The sequence below is a fragment of the Theobroma cacao genome, chromosome 7 (genome assembly GCF_053813885.1).
Source record: "Theobroma cacao isolate CCN51 chromosome 7, ASM5381388v1, whole genome shotgun sequence".
In the NCBI taxonomy this organism is placed as follows: domain Eukaryota; kingdom Viridiplantae; phylum Streptophyta; class Magnoliopsida; order Malvales; family Malvaceae; genus Theobroma; species Theobroma cacao.
The window spans coordinates 3,114,311-3,133,859 of NC_142645.1; the positions used below are offsets into that span (position 1 = coordinate 3,114,311).

General features: G+C 33.9%; 3 protein-coding genes across 6 annotated transcripts; 2 read left to right on the top strand and 1 right to left on the bottom strand.

Moving 5' to 3' along the window:
• Positions 1-1,797: 1,797 nt before the first annotated feature.
• TRZ1 (tRNAse Z1) lies at positions 1,798-7,968 on the top strand. 3 transcript variants are annotated; one of them, XM_088807817.1, is made up of 9 exons: positions 1,798-2,145; positions 2,607-2,769; positions 2,870-2,940; positions 3,031-3,126; positions 3,876-3,989; positions 4,773-4,841; positions 4,951-5,025; positions 5,445-5,529; positions 7,667-7,968. In XM_088807817.1, exons 1-8 carry the CDS (start codon positions 1,906-1,908, stop codon positions 5,517-5,519), a joined length of 903 nt encoding a protein of 300 aa, XP_088663943.1. In that variant the 5' UTR covers positions 1,798-1,905; the 3' UTR covers positions 5,520-5,529; positions 7,667-7,968. The 3 variants fall into 3 exon arrangements, with proteins under 3 accessions (XP_088663943.1, XP_007021074.1, XP_088663942.1); XM_007021012.3 differs by lacking the exon at positions 7,667-7,968 and having other exon boundaries at positions 5,445-5,776; XM_088807816.1 differs by lacking the exons at positions 5,445-5,529; positions 7,667-7,968 and having other exon boundaries at positions 4,951-5,433.
• On the bottom strand, positions 7,645-9,015 carry LOC18593683 (F-box/LRR-repeat protein At4g14103-like). The gene is made up of 2 exons (XM_018124477.2): positions 8,080-9,015; positions 7,645-7,965 (listed from the first exon to the last, which is right to left on the bottom strand). The coding sequence occupies exons 1-2, from the start codon at positions 9,013-9,015 to the stop codon at positions 7,645-7,647; spliced, it is 1,257 nt and encodes a 418-aa protein (XP_017979966.2).
• Positions 9,016-11,008: 1,993 nt separating this feature from the next.
• Positions 11,009-18,077, top strand: G18F (autophagy 18 F-like protein). 2 transcript variants are annotated; one of them, XM_088808316.1, is made up of 8 exons: positions 11,009-11,889; positions 13,570-14,031; positions 14,111-14,530; positions 14,881-15,117; positions 15,215-16,045; positions 16,345-16,511; positions 16,844-17,209; positions 17,821-18,077. In XM_088808316.1, exons 1-7 carry the CDS (start codon positions 11,599-11,601, stop codon positions 17,205-17,207), a joined length of 2,772 nt encoding a protein of 923 aa, XP_088664442.1. In that variant the 5' UTR covers positions 11,009-11,598; the 3' UTR covers positions 17,208-17,209; positions 17,821-18,077. The 2 variants fall into 2 exon arrangements, with proteins under 2 accessions (XP_088664442.1, XP_017979942.2); XM_018124453.2 differs by having other exon boundaries at positions 13,576-14,031.
• Positions 18,078-19,549: the final 1,472 nt, after the last annotated feature.

A 19,549-nucleotide genomic window follows, 5' to 3' on the forward strand; every position in this document is an offset into this window, starting at 1 on the left:
CATTTTGTTGGTTTACAATAATTCTTTTGGGCCAACACAGCTGGTTTCCAGTTTCTAGGTCATTTTTTCTTCCAAGTTGGTAGGCAAGAAACCCAAAGATTCAAACTCATTGCCATGTGGGATTTCTCTTCAATTTTATTGAGATCAAATTATATAAAATCTTTTAGCAAAATGGGTTCCCATCAAATAGGTGAGGAATGATACATGATTATGTCCTTACGATCACCGATAGAGTCAAAGTGGTAGTAGACAATAACAATCGTCACCTTTTATTTTTTAATTTTTTTATTATATACATAAAATTTAAGATATATAACATAATTATCCTTTAATCATCTCATATAAAATTTTGAATCAGTTACTATTTATAATCTTAACCTTATCTCAACTCACATTCACTTATGCTCACAATTAATGTTTCCATAGGATGGCTAGGGTTTGTTGAGTCAAGCCTAAGTTGTTTACACATGTGCTTCATAGTAGTACAAAGTTCTGACTGTTAAGTCTTTCACATTCATTGCTAGTGCCTAACAAGACGAAGGTTAGAGAGGAAGCAAAGCTAAAGGCATGGGTTCCCCTACATTGTTGGGTTGTCACCAACCTTTTCTTTTAACTTTCATGGATGTTAGTAATGTCATCCACATGGAATTTGTGCATTGATGCTAGCTAGTAGGGTTGCCTTTCTCTATGTATAGGAAAATCATCTTCCATTAATAAAGACATAGTTGTTGGAGTGTTTATGTGGGATCATCAAATACTATTAATTATACTGTATAATTAATTGCTCTCTTCCTCTAATGTAGTAAATGAATCAAATGGAAAGGAAATGATAATGGAATTTATTTTTTAAAGAAAAAAAAATCAAAGGAGTTTGTTTATGAAAATCAATTGACTTAAAAGATTTCCAACCTCCCATTTTTATTTAAAGTGTTGTTGATACAACAAAATGACATTGTGGAGAGCTCCTTACACTACTCTTCATGCCTAAACCCTAAATCTCACATGACACCTAACAAAGCTCCCCACACTACTCTTCATGTCTAAACCCTAAACCTCAAATGACACCTAACAAAGCTCTCCGCACTATACTCTTCATGTTTAAACCCTAAACCCTAAACCTCAAACAACACCTTAAACTTAGAGGCACAATGGGGCGAGACGCATTCAAGACAACACTGAGACATGTCATGACTCGAACCATTAACCTTGAACTTGCAAGGAGAAAGAAAAGAGGGCTTTTACCAAATGTGTCACCTCTTTTAGGACTAGTAATTAATTAGGTTATATTTTAAAATAAATGTGTAAACCATGTCCAAAAAGTATAGTTAACTCTTCAAGCCTACCCAAACATTGTTAAGTTTGTGGGGTTGGTATGTATACATTTAAAATGATAAATGTATGTATTTTCTGATTCACTTAAAAGTAATTTTAAATATTATCTCTTATAATTTTTTAAAATTTTCATTTTAGATGATTTTAAAAAATAATTCCCTTTTATTATTCAATTTAATTAGTTAAGTCTTCATTTTCATTATATAATTAATAATTAATTAAATAATTTTACTAATCAAAATAGACACATAATAATAAATAAATAAAATAATTGAGTTTGAAATTTATTTATACGTGGGCCAACTCTCGTTTCAAAAATTTTTGGGCTGCATTGGGCCAGCACACTTCAACCAGACTAAAGGCGAGATCTGAGTTGGGTTTGGGCTGATCCGACCGGCTTCATCGCCTCACCTTTGCTTTTTCTTCTTCTGCCTCAAAACGACGCCGCTAAACCCTCAACTCAGGAACGCTTACGCTAAATCTACAGCGTCAACTCCCTCCCTTCTTCCACAACCCTCAAACAGAGCAGAAGTGAACTGAAGCCGGTCCTGGTTCTTGCTGTTGGTCATTCAAATGGATAGAAGAACCCAAAAATCAAAGAACCCAGAATCAGGAAAAGAAGAAAACAATGAAAAGAAGAAGGAAAAGGGAATGCAAATAGAAGGGTACCAGGTGGAAGGGTTGTCAATAGGAGGGCATGAAACATGCATTATTTTCCCTTCTCTTAACTTAGCATTTGATATCGGTAAATGCCCACAACGTGCCCTTTCTCAAGATTTTCTCCTTATCTCTCATGGCCATATGGATCACATTGTTAGTCACTCTCTCTCTTTCCTTCTCTTCTGTTTCTGTTTCTTGTGTTATTGCTTTTGGTTGTATAATTCTTCTTTCTAGTTCATTAATTGGTTTACCTTTTTCTTTTAACTGTTGGATAGTGAGATTGTGCTGCTTCAGTGTATAACTGACAACATGGAATACGTTTGCTAAAACTATCTATGTTGAATATATAAAGCTTGTTTTTGTTTGAATTTAGGATTGGGAGGTTTCTTCTTATTAGTCTCTTATGTCTCTCTTGTTTTTTCAAAATGTTCTATTTGCAGGTTCTTTAAATTGTTTCGTATTTAAACAAATTCAGCTGTATCAGAGAGGAAAAATGTGTCATTTGTTCTAGTTTCTTTATGTTGATTCCTATGATGTTTTTCCATTTGAAGAATGTTTACTTACTGTCTATCTTGTTGGAATGCTAGTTGTATAAATAAGTTTTCATTTTTTAGGGTGGCCTGCCGATGTATGTAGCAACACGGGGTTTATATGGCATGAAGCCCCCAACAATTATTGTACCCACTGCTATAAAAGAAGATGTCGAGAAACTCTTTGAGGTGCATAGAAAGATGGATCATTCAGAGCTAAAGCATAATTTAATAGGCTTAGATGTGGGTAATGTGCAACTTTTATTCCACTCTTTAAAAGTTTACCTTTCTTGATCACTTCTTTTTGCATATATTTCTCTTCAATTGCTTACCGTTTATAATTGCAGGAGAAGAATTTTTCTTGAGAAGGGACCTGAAAGTAAGAGCTTTTAGGACTTACCATGTCATACCAAGCCAGGTGAACCAATTAGGTTTAATATTCTTTCTTTTATGGCTTCTGTTCTAGCAGTGCTTTTACTTACCATTTGTAATGGTGTGAGTGTTGCAGGGTTATGTGGTTTACTCTGTAAAACAAAAACTTAAACAGGAGTACTTTGGCCTTTCTGGAAATGAGATCAAGAACTTGAAGTCATCAGGTGTGGAGGTCTGTCTTGATAATTATAATTATAAACTACTTAAATTCCACATATGTTTGATGGCCTTTTCTTTCTTTTATTGCTTAAGTTATTTCTTTACCACTGTTCCTTTCTGCATTTGTTTTCTTTAACAGAAAACTTCTTTCCATTTTTTTCTTTGTTTATGAAAAAAATCTTTAAATAAGAAGATTACAACTGACGCTGGGTGTAGGAATATTGTTGCTCATAGTTAGTATTATGCTTTAACATCTTTTAAGCCTGCCTTGTGTCTTGAGCTCAACATTGCTTCCACAAATTATTCCCTGAATTAATAGAATCCAGAGGAGTGCAAAAACATCTTTCATTCAAGTGGGGAAGGCAAGAAAGGAGGGAGAAGATGAGAAGTATGATAAAATCAAAATCCCCAAACTGGGTTTGCAGAAGGATTAATGAATATAATATCTATTTGTATGTGCTTTCAAGAAAAGAAAACAAAAATAAAAGCTATTTGTATGAGTTTTGTTTTCTTTCTAAAATTTGGGAGTGTTTGCATCGCTAGAATTTTATATCTAGTAATAATGGATAAAATCACCAAAGAGGTTTTTCAAAGATTTCTTAAACCTGTTGTGAGGTAGTTACCTGGGGTTAAAATTTCTTTTTAGGTTAATTCTCATCATTGTAGCCAAAAAAGTTTTTCTTCCTTTTACCTTTCATATTTGTTGCACTTAATTCTCTGATTAAGCTTCTATGTAACTTTGTTGAATTCATGTGTTGGCAGATTACTTACACTACTACAGCACCAGAAGTTGCTTTTACTGGAGATACAACGTCTGACTTTATAGTTGACAAAACTAATATTGATGTGTTGAGGGCTAGGATTCTTGTTGTTGAGGTGCCTCACTGAGATTCTTTTGTTTTTGCTACTTAATTTGTACTCTTGATAAATGTGAGATTCTTTACTGGAGATTCATTTGGTTGCTTTGTCTTCTGAATTTTAGAGATGAGGTGGTTCTCTTGGTAACCACAGGCTGCTGAAACTTGGAACTTCTTATGGGAACCACTCCATAAAAGCAATCTTTATTTGTACTCTTGATAAATGTGAACCATAGACTGCAAATTTATTTCAATATGCAATTTGCGGTCCCTATTTCAATCATATGCAGTTCACAATCATGCATGTAGTAAACGGTTATAGTCTGCCTTTGTGAATTGTGGAATCTTGAATTGTTCTCATCCCCTTTGCTGAGTGTGCTGCTGTGCATTCGTGATGGTAGCATAATCAGTAGTACTTGCAAGAGTTAATTAACCCCCTTCTTCCCTCTCTCTCTCTCTCTGTGGCATGCGTTTGTGCTTTGAGAAAGTTATGTATTCAGAGTTAAGTGTCTTGAATACCTAAAATTTTCAACATCATGGTTTATTAATGGCATTGCCATGGTTGGCTTAGAGAAATCATGTTTTATGCCCTGGGTAATAAATTCATTGAAGAAGTGAGGAAACTCATTTTAGTGATAGTGTTTTTGAGCCATTGAATGTCAATGAAATTCTAAAACAATGTGGTACTCAACCAGAGTTTAGCTTTAAAAGAATTAATTGTTAGGTTTTTTGTTGTCAACAGGTGTTGATAACTGGTGTACGTATTAGTCATAGCTAACTAAGAACCAGTGTTGTCCTGCAGAGCACATTCATAGATAACTCTGTATCGGTTGAGCATGCAAGAGATTACGGACACATTCATCTTTCTGAGGTAAAACTTATGCCTTTCCAGAAACATTCTTGTATATTATGTTTATGACAATATGTTATTTGTTCAGGATTCCTAACTGTGTTTGTTCATTATGTGGATGGGCTTCTAGATAATTAATTATGCTGACAAGTTTGAAAACAAAGCAATTCTTTTGATTCACTTTTCAGCTCGGTATGCTTTAGAGGTATGTCCTGACAGTTCTGGTGTATGTGATTTATTTTATCTGCAAGCCTTGGATAACTATTTGAAGGTTTCACTCTCTTGACCAAGTGTAGTTCAGCAATCAAAATCAAGTTGTTTATTGTACTATTTACATACCTATAATCAAGGACCTTCTGGCCAAAATTTTAGTGTGTGTGTATTTCCTAATTATCCTATAGAAAATTTCCAGATCTTGTTTGGTTCACCCTTTGGCCTCCCTTATTCAAAGATGCTTTTCCCTTTTTATCAAATTAAAAGATGCTTTCTGGTCGAATAGACCATCATCTGCTAAAAGATTGCAGAGTTTCGTTGTTACAGTCATAGTCTTGTTTTTAAAATGCTGCCTTAATTTGCATTTCTTGTTGTGGTTAAGTGGTTAATTTGCCCTTCCTGTTCTGTCAGAAAATCGAGGAAGCAGTTTCTGCGCTGCCTTCGCCTCTAGCTGGCCGAGTTTTTGCACTTACAGAAGGTATCTAAAGAAGTGGAGGTTAGAATTAGATCTCTATTTTGATCTTGTATTTCTGTTGTTGTGTGAGTGAATCTATGTGGTTCATTGTTGTCTGTCTTGTTGTGGTGAAGTAGTTGAATATCTTCAGAATTCGCATTATAGATTCTATTAGGAAGACGTTATAGAACTTTGTAGTGTATAATTGTGCTTATTCAAATTTGGTGATATGGTTTAGGCACAGTTGCATATGACTGGGGCTAATGCAATAATGCATTCTGGGTTTCTCTATGTATGGCACTTTTAAGCAAGCAATTCATCATTTTGTCAAATTTACAGCACCAGAAACTGTAAAAGGGTTCTCATCAATGTTAAATGGATTATTAAAATCACACTGTAATGAGATTAACTAATACTAATAAACTGAATCATCCCTCTGTGGATAAGGATCTTTATACTGCCCTATAAGATGGAGTTTCAACTTGCTGGAGACAGTTTTATGATATCAAACGTATAAGCTAACAGAGCAAACATAAGCTCTCAAAGGTTAAATATGTGCCAAAATGTGATTCAATCCCAAAGTAACACTGGTGACATTGACATAAAAAGATTTGACACAACAGTGCAAATGATAAGAAAAGAGTGTCAACCCAACATAACCAGAATTTCAAGCTCTTCAGATCTCCAACTCTCAACTTCTCAATCACATTGGCCATCAAAGAACAGAATCTTGCTTCAAAGGCTAGGGAGCTAACCACTCCCTGTATAGATTTGAGTTCTTATGGAACTCTGGATGAAACATCAATGAAGAGAAATTCTGATCTAAAACAAGCCCAAAACATTTCACAACATCTTCAAGCCCCAAAGCAGAAGAAGCCTTAGGACATGGTTGGGCTCTTCAGTTACCAACTTTTTCATTTTCTCCACTTGAGCCTATCTTAGCAAATCTTAGTAATAAATTAATGTTAATTATATAGTTCAAACAAGAAATTCCCAACTCTCATTTAGCAGTAATATTTATATTCTTTTATTTTTCTCCTTTTTAATTATTGGAGAGAGGGCAAAAGGGAAGCTTGAGCAGACCAAGGGATGAGAATAATCTGGATGTGAAATTGTGAATATGGTATCAGTCCTTTTCTAATGACCCACCTAGCATAATACTCTTTGCAACTTTTTTTTTTTTTTTAATTTTTGGGTTCTAGATCTTTCTGCTAAACTTTTTATTAATGATTGCCAGCTAGAATGATCATGAACTTTTGAAATATTTGATAGACTGACAGGACTCTCTCAAAGGTAAAGAAGTAGGTACTGTCACAAGATTAGACTAAATATTCCATGTTAGATTTACATGACTTGCATAGATATGCATTTTATTTATAAATTCATAGTTTTTTCTTTTCTCAATTAACAATTTGGTGAATTAGTTTTATTCTCATACGAGTTATATTATTAATTTTATTTAATGAAATTATCGAAAATATCTTTAATTTAAAATTAATTTATTTATTCACATTTAAGAGTATTTTTTTATAATTTTATTAAATAAAATTAATAGTTTAATTTTTTATAAGAACAAAAGTTATTCATAAGATAGTAACTGAAAAATCAAAATTGAAAAAAAAAAAGAAGAAATCATAAGATACCATGTAAGAAAAATTTAAACCATAAAAAGTTGATGTTCTATAGTTTGGACTTGAGAAACCAAGAGAGTATGAGTTGGGAAATACCTTCAATGTTTTGTCACATATCATGTAACTGTAAGGTGTTAATTCAATGTACCTAACAAAAGAAAACTAAAGTGTTCTGTCATAATATTAATTATATATATATCTAAAATGCCAGCTGAGCCTCGACTGCACCGAACTGTATTGATTAAGCACAAGTGTTGTCTTCATCAGCTATTGTCAAAACCCAAGTGTCTCTTGTCAAAACCCAGGTGTCTGAATGACAATTCAAGTTAGAAGGATTGGGTTTTTTTCAAAAAGCAAGACAAAAACAGAAACAAACTCTGTTTAATCTCTACCTTACAAGTCATAATTACATGTTTAAATGAAACTTTGAATTACATAACCCCTTAACCATGGCCTATAGCACAGCACTACTTCTACATGAACACATGCACACAATATGAGCAAAAAAGCTGCCTCAACTCACTGTTTATCCCCTCCTTCTTTCCCAGGTCTTCTGATAGATCTTCTGAGCAATGGACTGAAAACCACTCCAAAGCCTTAGCATTCTTGAGTATATATTTAAGAATCGAACCTCTTCTGCATTATCCTTAACCGGTATAACATGCTTCTGATATTCCTCATCAAATCCTTGGGGAAAGTGTAGAGATCGTAGATTTGGTGACTTTTGAAGAACATGCATCAGTGCAGCTCCATCACGATTAGCAAAGTTGAAGTTTACATTCAAATCGGTCAAGTTGTAAAATGTAGGAAGATCATTAGCTTGGAAATTTTCTGCAAATGAGATAGCCTGGCAGAAAATAGAAAAACTTTTGCTATCAGAAACTAATGAATGAATTAAAGTTCGTCTGATTTGCATTATTAAGTAAAAGATGTATATTCATATACATATATATACACATACCTGAAGTGTTTCATATGATAGTTCAAGAAATTTGACACCCCGAATTGCTTTCAATAATCGAAGAGTGCGATGAGCAGCCTGAACTCGAACTCGTTGGTCATAACTCAACCAACCGAAAACATCAACTTCAGCACGAATCACCGAAGATAGGTTACAAGCTATGAGTTCGACTTGCAAAGAACTTGTGTAGTAAAGGTTTAAAAGATTTGGAGTACAAATCTTTATTGACATATCTGGAGGATTTTCGTCGAAGAAAATAAGGGATAATGTCAAAAGGGTGGGAATAGAAATGGTAATTTTTGTTGTTTCGGTCCACCCACAGTTGTCTATATACAACTCTTTAAGGACAGGGCAGGCAGAGAGAAGGAACTGAGCAGAGTGCTCATCCTGGAATTTAATGTAATCGAGGTACAAGGTTTTAAGCCTGGGTAAGAATATGGAGGTTGGAAAATTGTTTAAGGCAACCTGAGTCATATGTAACTTCAAAGAAATCAATGTCTCGGAAGTAAAAAGGCAATGAGGCAAGGTAAACAAATTGGATTCCAAGTAATATGGAATAGAAAGATCAAGCTCTTCGACTTTATGGTTAACTACTTGTGATACTATTGACATTGATGCTAGTATTTGGGAAAAATGGACGGCACAATCGGGGTGTAGATGAAATTTTCGTATGCGTGTAGTGTCAGGAATGAGGAGCTCTCTCCGAACCCTATCTAAGAAACTAGAACGTTCCTTCTGCTTCTCTTTCCATGCATTGAAATCAAAATTAACAATGGTAAAGAAAGTCCACAAGGACTTCCATCTTGAAGATAACGCAGAAGTGCTTACTATATCCTTTGTCGGCAAAAAAGATAGAATATGGTGTAGAAGTTCATCGGGTAATTGACTAATAAAGTCTTCACTAGAATCATCTTGTTGGATTTTGATAGAATGCATGTTCTTTAAAAGAAAACCAAAAGAGAAAGGGAGAAAGTGGGGAATTAACAAGCAAGAGCTTTAGATTATTGTAGAAGAGAATTGTTTGATTTCCTTGGCTTGGTGAAGAAATCAGGCCGTGTTCACCCTTTATATAGTTTTTCTGTCTTCACCTAAACCAACACTTTTTAGGAATTCTACAGTTTCCTAATCTCTTATTGTCAACAATATATTTTTAAATTATTGAAAGAAGGAATTCTATTCTGACCAAAGTAGCTAGTTGTACATGGAATTTGTTTTAAAGCTAAAATTTTTGCAAGGAATTAAATTAAGATTTTTATTTGATATAATGTCAGATATAAATTTTATAAATATTAGTAAATCTTGTTAATAAATAAATTTAAAAATTAAAAATTTTTAAACATTTTTATTTGATATAATGTCAAATATAAATTCATGCATTATAAATTGAAATTGAATTGTTCCTCTTGGACCCAAATTGAAATTGAATTTTAAACATTTTTGCTTTTTTTTTTTTGAAATTTCTCAAAAATTGTCAAACCAACTAATTATTTGACAATCTAGGTGCATATTTTATTTAAATTTATTGGGCCCATAAAAGAAAATTAGACTAAAGTTTGGGCTTTAAAAAATATTAATATAAATAACCCCAAGGGATTAAAAAAATATAATATGCTTGAGAATCAAGAAAACTTGCCATAAACACTCTATCAATTCCAACCCAATTTCAGCAATTTCTTTTCTAAAGAATCAAAGAATTCGTTCAACCGTGTAAGAAACTTTTTGCTCGACCACTCGCTGTTCCTTTCAAAACTTCACACTCACCTCAAATTAGCAGCACGTGTCCAAAAAGAGACGGTTGTAATAGCGAGTAACGCCGTTTTATCTACTCGCGACGGTGGTTTAAGAAATAAATGAAGAAAAAGACAAAATAATTTAAAAAATTCTTTAACTATTCATTAAAATTAACATAAATATTTATTCTTATATATTGCTTTCAATTATATTATATTTTTATTTTCAATTAAATAAATTTTTATGATTAGCTATTAATTAATTATCACTAGTCAAATATTTTTTTGTTATTTTCATATCTATCTAATTATAAAATGATGTTGATATGAAAAGTGAAAATTATATTTTGTAATATCATCATTCGATATAATATATTAACACTATGTGATCCAAAATGATAAATTTTTATTAGTTATAAATACTTATTTAATTAAAAATAAAAATATAAAATTTTGATTGAATATAATAAAAAATAATTTATTTAAATTTATGAGTTTTTAAGTATTATGCTTAAATAAAAAGTTTTTATTAAAAAAATTATTTTGGTAAAAATGTTATGAGTAATAATTATTTATACATTGAATGTGTTTAAGTAATAAAATTTATGCATGTCTCATAAAATATATTTATGATGGTGACCAAGTTCATTAAATTTAATTTTTATGTAAAATGCACGCCTTGACCGTCACAAATTTTTTGATGTGATCAAATCCATTAAATCTTAGGCATCCAATCATGATAATTATTTTATTTTTTAATAGTTTTTAAATTTATTAAATATTAATAATTTATTATTTATATAAAATTATTTTTAAATTTATATTTGATGTACTAACAATGTATAACAATTATATATTAAAATTGAGTAATTGACATGTAAAAATTTTAATAAGAAAATCTTGAGAGTTAATAAAAAAATAAAAATTATAATTATTTTGCATGTTATATTGATTATCCTAAATCAATTGTGACATAAAAATAATAATTGCTTTATTAATATGGATATTTATGTTCACATCTTTAATTATATAAAGAGAAGGAAAAGGTGAAGGAGGTTTGAAGAGAGGAGAGGAATTCCAATAGCCAAAGCAAAAGAGAGAAAGTCTTTTGCTCTTTAATTTTATTAATTAATTAAAATTAAAATAATAAGAAAAACTTAAGGAAAAAAGATTAAAAATGGAAAATAAAAATACAACTTCATTTGTTCATTATCCAATCTCTCTCTCTCTCTCAAATCTTTCATGTTTTTCTCGTTCTCTTTATCTCTCTCTCTCATCAGGTCGTTCCCTAAATTTTCGTTCCAAAAACCCTAAAAACCACACTCTAGCAATCATTATCTTTTTTTTTCTATTTTTTTCCCATTTTAATTTGTTCAAAAATTAATTCAATTTCCGAAACAAAAAATTTTTTTTCTTTATTTTCTGTGTAATATTTGTTAATTTTTTCGTTTAATTCCAATCAAAAGCTTAAATTTTTAATTTGTGCTATATTTGATAAAATAAATAATTTTTTTTGGGTTTTTTGTAAACAACCAGAATCAAAATCAAAGCGGTTTTTTTTTGTTTTGTTTCGATTCGAAGTTTGTTTATTTTTGGGAAAAGAATTCTCTTGTGTTTTTTGAAATGGAAACACTTGTAACCTGAAAATTTTTTCAATTAGAAGGCTCTTTCGTTCTGGGTATTCATAATTTCCTCTTAATTTCCCCCCCTTTTTTTTCAGCAAAACCCGCAAAAAAAAGAGGCTTAAGAATTTTTTATGAGATTTTGAGTAGGAACAGCCTTTGGGCTTATGATAAAAGAAGAAATTGGGGAATTATCAGAAAGAATTTTGATTATCTGGGTAGTTTCGATTTTGGGTTTGCTTAATTGGGTGTTTGAGATTATGAGGAATAGTGGCGATGGGCAAGGGCAATCTAAAATGCAAGGTGGGGGTGTCGTTTCGAGGTCAGCTCGGAGTTCATTTCGTGCCATCTCCAGTTACTTGAGGATCGTTTCTTCCGGTGCTTCGAACGTGGCACGGTCGGCGGTTTCCGTGGCATCGTCGATTGTGGATAGGGAAGATGATTCTGGGTGTGATCAGGTAAGAAACGATGATGGTTTTTGAGAATTTTTTTTTAGTTGTCCGTGTGGAATATGTTATAGAATTGGAAAGCTTATTTGAGTTCAATCTTGGGTTTTTTTTTTTTTGAAGTTTCTTCGAGTATTATCAGTGTGCCTACTTTAGTTTTCCTATAGAATTGGAATATTTTAGGGGGTTTAAATTTTCGTAAGAAGAAAACGTCAGCTTCTTTTGAGTTCAATTTGGCCTTTTTCATATTGGAGACTTTTAGCATGCCCATGTTGAGTTTGTTATAGAATTGGAAAGCTTCTTTCAGGTCAATTTGTTTTTTTTTTTTTTATTTAAATGGATTATAATTATGACCATGTTGAGTTTGTTGTAGAATTGGCAAGCTTCTTTTGATACAATTGTTTGCTTTAATTTTTTTTTTGAGGACTTTAAGTATAGTTTCTTATATAATAAGCTCTTTTTCTATATGAGGTTAAGAGTTCGATGTTGTATAATACGATAAATCGATGCTGCTCTGGTTTGGGTTCCAGAGGAGAGCTATTGGGAATCCCTGATTCCCATTTGACATTTTATATATGTTTTGAGTTTTGACATAGTGTAGAAGCTCAATCCATCATACCACTGTAATTATTTTCTATACTTTGGCATGGGATTAGACTTGCCATGATATTGTGTATTTAAGGTGTTGCACTGTTATAAGTATGTGATTTCATGATTTATATAATCTCCTTAGGTGATTTAGCAATTTTGGAAATTAAATAATTTGGCTTTCTATCTACACAAAAATCAACTATAAGTAAGATCTGGTGGATTTTTCTAGAATAATTTACTGTTTACATTAGAAGCCACTTGTCAATCAGGCTGACTATGAGTGGATTTAAATCTGTAGTTTGACAGTGCATTTCTTTAGATAATAGTTATAATTAAGAAATATGTGAGTGTTTCCAAGCTTTATGGTTCTGTTAAGCACCATAGCTCCAAAAGTTGTAGATATGAATGGTTGGAAATTTTAGTTGGCTGTTGGTTCACGTGTTTGTTTGTTTCACACCTTGAAACTTCTCAACCTATTATTGTCATGAATGTTAATCTTTTCGCATGTGGTCTATTGGCATTTTGGCTGATTCTTTGAGCTTCTACTTTATTTGTTTTATAAGAGGGCTTACCATGTGTTAGTGTTGACCTGACAGTCAGCTAATTCGGAGAGTTTTGTTGTTTGGATCAGTAGTTGATGACATTTTTGAATGATTGCACTCTTGTCTTTAATGATTGGTATCAAAGAGTAGTTTTTAGTTGTTAAAAAATCAGATCTGGAGTAGGCTGCAACAGAGTACATTTGAAGGCTTGATAGTTGAATGCTTTATGGGGTTAGAATTAGTTAGAGGTTTTATTCTCTTACATAGATTAATATAGAGAACTTGGTAAAGAATATTGGAGTTTAGGATGGAATTGCAGGAGATAATGTGTTTGCTTTAATTTGATTTAGGTAATAAGGGTTGAATTTTCTGAGATCCAATCCAAAGTGATATTGGAGTATTTTGGATTTTGTTTTTCCTGTCAATTGCTACAAGCTATACATCCTTTGCCCAGTTAATAATTGATGCATGTATAACATACACTTTGAGGTTAATCCTATAAGTTAAGAGCATAGAGAAAATATGGCTAATATCATATTCCTCTGTTAAATTTTATGAGGTAAAGGTGCATTGGGCTGGCTTTGACAAGTTAGAAGGTGAGGGAGATGTCATTCGACAAGTTCTTCTGCTTGGCTATCGGTCTGGTTTCCAGGTTTGGGATGTTGAAGAAGCAGATAATGTCCGTGACTTGGTATCAAGACGTGATGGTCCTGTTTCATTTATGCAAATGCTACCGAAACCAGTAGCTTCTAAGAGATCAGGGGACAAGTTTGTAGACAGCCGTCCCCTTCTGGTAGTTTGTGCTGATGGGTTCATCTCTGGGGGTAATCACAGTCAGGATGGTCCAGGCAATGGAAGCATTCGACACAACCATGATTCAGGGAATGGTAGCCTTGTGCCTGCTATTGTCCAGTTTTATTCCTTGCGATCTCAATCTTATGTACGTAAGCTAAAGTTTAGATCAGTGGTTTATTGCATAAGGTGCAGTTCTCGGATTGTTGCTATAGTTCAAGCAGCTCAGGTATGTTATCTTATATGCATCTACTTTTGAGCACCCTTACATCTAGTCACAGTTTGAGGACTAAGTTTATATCTTGCAGATACATTGTTATGATGCCACAACATTAGAGATGGAATATACCCTTCTTACAAATCCTATAGTCACTGGCTGCCCTAGTTCCGGAGGTATAGGTTATGGACCTCTTGCAGTTGGTCCTAGGTGGCTGGCTTATAGTGGAAGTCCAGTTGTAGCTTCCAATTGTGGACGTGTCAGTCCGCAACATCTTACACCTTCTGCAAGTTTCTCTGGGTTTTCTTCAAATGGGAGCCTAGTTGCACACTATGCAAAAGAATCAAGCAAGCAACTTGCTGCTGGGATTGTGACCTTAGGAGACATTGGATATAAGAAACTGTCCAGATACCTGCCTGATTCCTACAATTCCCTGCAATCAGGAAGTCCTGGCTCGAAAGCTAATGGGATTGTTAATGGTCATCTACCAGATGCTGATAACATTGGAATGGTATGCATTATTCCTCTTCTGTTTGATTACACCTGCAACTAGACTAGTATTTTTCAAGCTCCCTTTTTCCTTTCTCTTTTTCACATTTGGCCATATATATATGTGTGTGTACACACACACACACACACATATATATATAAATATGTATATATATAGTCTTTAATTTCACGTTCTTTGTTCAATATCTTATGTATTAAATTTCTTTTAATCGGAGGCTGCTTTTTCTGATATTAAGCACATATTACAAAGTGGCTTTTCAGTTGTACTCTCATGTGCCATTATAAGCAAAGGGATACAAGATAAACCTGTTTTTGGTTATCACTTCTTATTATTTTCCCTGGGTTTATCAGGTCATTGTCAGAGATATTGTCAGTAAAGCTGTTATTGCTCAGTTTAGGGCACACAAGAGTCCTATTTCAGCATTATGCTTTGATCCTAGTGGGACCCTTCTTGTGACAGCTTCAGTTCAGGGTCATAACATTAATGTTTTCAAGATTATGCCTGCACTTCAAGGAAGCTCTTCTGTATGTGATGCATCATCATCATATGCACATCTCTACAGGCTGCAGCGTGGTTTTACAAATGCTGTAAGACCAGCACTACTGTTCTATATAATTCTTACAAATGCTGTTGTTAGCAACATGAGCCTTTTCTTAATCTTTTTTCTTTCTTTTGAGTTTTCAGGTAATACAGGATGTTAGTTTCAGTGATGATAGCAATTGGATTATGATTAGTTCTTCGAGAGGGACAAGCCATCTATTTGCTATCAATCCGATGGGAGGATCTGTAAATTTTCAGTCTGGTGATGCTGTTTTTGCCTCCAAACATAACGGTTTGGGTGTTCTGACTAAGCCACAAGTTCGTTGGCCTCCTAATTTAGGAGTGCAAGCACCTACTCAAACGAACCTTTGTGCATCTGGGCCCCCATTGACACTTTCTGTTGTTAGCAGAATAAGGAACGGAAGTAATGGTTGGAGAGGCACTGTAAGTGGCGCTGCAGCAGCTGCAACTGGCAGGATGGGTTCCCTTTCGGGGGCCATTGCTTCGTCTTTCCATAACTGCAAAGGCAATAATTTTTTGTTTGCTGAGAGCAGCTCTTTGAAGACAAAATACCACCTTCTGGTTTTCTCTCCTTCTGGATGTATGATACAGTATGTTTTACGAATATCAGCTGACCGTGATTCAACACCTTTTGTTTCTGGATTAAGCGCAGCTTATGAGCCAACTGCAGAATCTGATGGAAGATTAGTAGTTGAGGCAATCCAGAAGTGGAATATATGTCAGAAACACATTCGAAGGGAGCGAGAAGATAATGTAGACATATATGGTGAGAATGGAACATCAGACAACAGTAAAGTATATCCTGAAGAAATCAAAGAGGGAAGAACATACCTTGAGCCTACTGATATTGTCGACAAAGCAAATCCCAACCCTGAGGAAAAACATAATTTGTATATTTCAGAAGCTGAACTGCAGATGCATCAAGCTCGAATGCCATTGTGGGCAAAACCAGAGGTATTACTCTGTGTTTAGAAGTTTCTTAGATGTTTGTTTTTGGAGATATGCTTATGCTTGAAGGTGCCAGCTAGCTTAGTTGGTAAAGTCCTGTGGTGGTTGTGCTAAGGACTTGGATCAAATCTCACCTTCACTTGGGATTCTATGTGTGTTTGTGCACGTGTGGGTGTTGTGAAGGAGGTTGTTGAGAGAAGGGGGAGAATTATCCCCTGTTTTGTAAGTCTGGCCATTGCACCTGGAGTACTGGGTTTTTTTTATTTGAAGAAATTTAACTTTTTTCTTGTTCTATATCTTTCCAGATATACTTCCAATCAATGGTGATGGATGGCATCAAAATGGCCGAAGAAAATGCTTTTGGAGGGGAAATAGAAATTGAAAGGCTCCCAACTCGCATGATTGAAGCACGATCGAAAGACTTAGTTCCAGTTTTTGACTATCTTCAAACTCCTAAATTCCAGCAAGCAAGGTTTGCTGAGTGCTATTTATGTCCACTTATTTTACTGTTTCAAAGGATGCATGTCAATTCTGTTTTTATCTGCAATTTAAGAAGTCTAGATATTTGAGTTTTTTTGGTTCATAGTATCATTTTTGAAAGGATGCTTCTTACATCTAAGTGAAGGAGTAGTTAATTTATAGGGTATAGGATCTATATGTTTTGCCAATTGCTTAATCAGTATCATTCTTTTGGTTTCTTTAGCCCTTGTTTTTCCATGGTCTTAACTGAATGGCGTTTCATGCAACTATTGGATTTGCTTATGTTGACATTCAAGGATTATTCTTACTGTCTGGTTTTTACAGGATTCCAACTGTAGATAGCAATAGTAATGGACGCCTGCTGCATCAGAGGTCTGGGCTGTCTGAAAATGGGCAGGTTTCACGTAGAGGTAGCTCTGGCTCTCTTGACTCCATGAATGAACATGGTGCTGCATTTACTGAACTTCTCAATGGCATTGAAGAAACTAGTTTGAATGGTCCTCAGATGCCTATAGAAACCAAGGGCTTTGTAAATAACAGTGACAGCTCTAAAATAAAAACTCGGCTTGAGATTGTAAATAATAGAGAGAGCTTAAAAATGGAAGCTCAACTCAAGTTTGTAAATAGTAACAGTGAAGGCCTCAAGATGGAGAATCATTTTGAAGATGAAGGTGATATGTTTGATTAGAGGTAATGGTTTTATTTCCAGTTTAAATTATAAGTTGAATGTTAGTATTAATGTGTCCAAACTTTTCATGTTCACGAGCTTGGATATGCCTCAAAGTGATACATACCTAATTTAAACTTCACATTTTGCTGTTCAAAAAAAATTAAAAAACTTCACATGTTTTACCCACACTGGGATGTTCGTTATTCCTTGTATGAATAGACAATATGATGCCGTCTACCTAACTTTGGCAACTTGTGTTTTCACTCATTGTTTAAGATGCCATTTCTTTCCTTATTGTTAAATATAATGGCTCAATCAGCTTGTGCCATGCCTTGTGAACTAAAGGTATGTACATGGACGTGGGACATCTGAATGTCTTTGTCATTGTGCCAAATGGTTATTTAGATTATAAACTAACTTGCTTGAACATGGTGTAAACTGTCCCCATTAGTTTTAAGGCATTTTAGACAAAGCAGTCTTTAGGTATTCCTTCAGCTAAATATTGAATTGATATGCCAATCCCTTCTTGATGTTTTATTCTAGTTATGCTTCCAGTCAAATTAATTTGATAATAAGATGTCTGTGTTATGATTTTTGAACTGAAATTTTGCCTTTCTTTTCCTATTTCCAGGTGTGCAGATATTCTTTTTATTCTCCAGAGGCTGATTAACAATGTTAATACTATGGGTGGCAATGTAAACAAGAGGCAAAGGGGGGCTTGACTGTGAAGAGGAATTGTGGATACTATGTTTTGGGTTTTTCATATGTTGACATTGTAAATAACAGACAATGAATTCCCAATAATTAGTTGTGATATGTAAATAATAGCATTACCTTATGACCCCAACTTGCTTCTATTCTATTAATTTAAAGGCTTATTTGTTACCATTCACGTTTAGGTTTTGGTCAAGTTTTTCTGCAGCAGTAAATAGTAATTCTTGGAGTAAGTTTTCCATGTTACATCAGCGTTATCTATCAGCAACTTGTGGAGGAAATTTTGATCGAATTGCAATTGAAAGAGGCACCATACCATTCAACCCCCATGGACAGACCATGCTGTTGTGTGTCAAATCAGGGAAACAACTGAACAAAATACAATAAACTAAAATGAAAAAGAGTATCTGCTCATGATGCAAGTATATATAAACAAGGCATGGAAAGTAGGTAACCATGTTCTTGAGCTATTCTAGTATGGTTTTAATCTTTGAGAGGTTGTGTTGGATCGGCAGCTGCAGACAACAGAAAAAGTCAGAACCAAAAACTGCAGAGAATGACAGCAAAGCTAATGAAGAGAGGGAGAGTGTTTTCTTGCAATATGAGCACACACTCGAAACAAAACCGTAAAACAAGAACACAGGCTCAATAATATCATCTCTGATACAAGTATATATAAGCAAGGCATAGTCAATAGTAATCAACTGCCCAAACTGCCTCTATGTACACTGTAAATAATGCTAAACTTGAAGGATCTCAACCATAACACATCAAATACTAATACAAGAGTCTTCTGCAAAGGCATGGGACCAGATATGAAGCAATGCTGAAAGATGACTGAAATCTAACACAACAGTTGGTAGCTTGTCTGATATGATCATGGCAGCAGACAGAGAAACAGAAACTAGAAAAAAAAAAAAATTTCCTGCAGGCATTGGTTGGTAATGACATATTGTTTGACCTTTGTAGGGAAGGCAATAGATGTGGCATTGGATTTGGATCTCTAGCTTACCTTGCTAGCATCAGACGCAAAGGGTTCTTACTCATTTGCTCCCAAGATTTAAATAATATACTATCTTCTATAATTCACATAGCTTTATTCTACTTTCTAATTGGAATTCGTTGCATGCAGTGCAAGAAAATTGTACAAGATATGATAGGCTAGGACATAGATCTTTAAGGCTTTAAGCATGTCATAGAAATAGTTTACCCTCTTTTCCAACACTATCTGCCATCTTCCTATATACAACCACCATGATAGAAAAACTTTATGCATTTGTAAATTGCTTCAGATCATCAAACCATTTCTACAAATTTTCTGTATGTTTCTGATATACTTGCAAAGATTTTCTGTATTGATGGCAACAATTGCATGCATAGATATATGTTGAGATCAAATCTCTTCAATTTTCAATAACTGTCTTTGGCATGAGTTATGTCATCCTCAATATAGGCAAGGACCAACAGCTATAGTACTTTCATCATTTTTGTGCAACCTTTGCTTCCAAAGCTGACTGTAATTAACAAATTTTGAGCCTGATCATAGCCAAACTCTACCTTCCAAAAGGAGGTCTTGAGTTTTCAATCCCAATTTCTCATCTGTTAAAGAAGAAAAAGATGGCTAAGAGTTATGCCTAGGTTGCTAT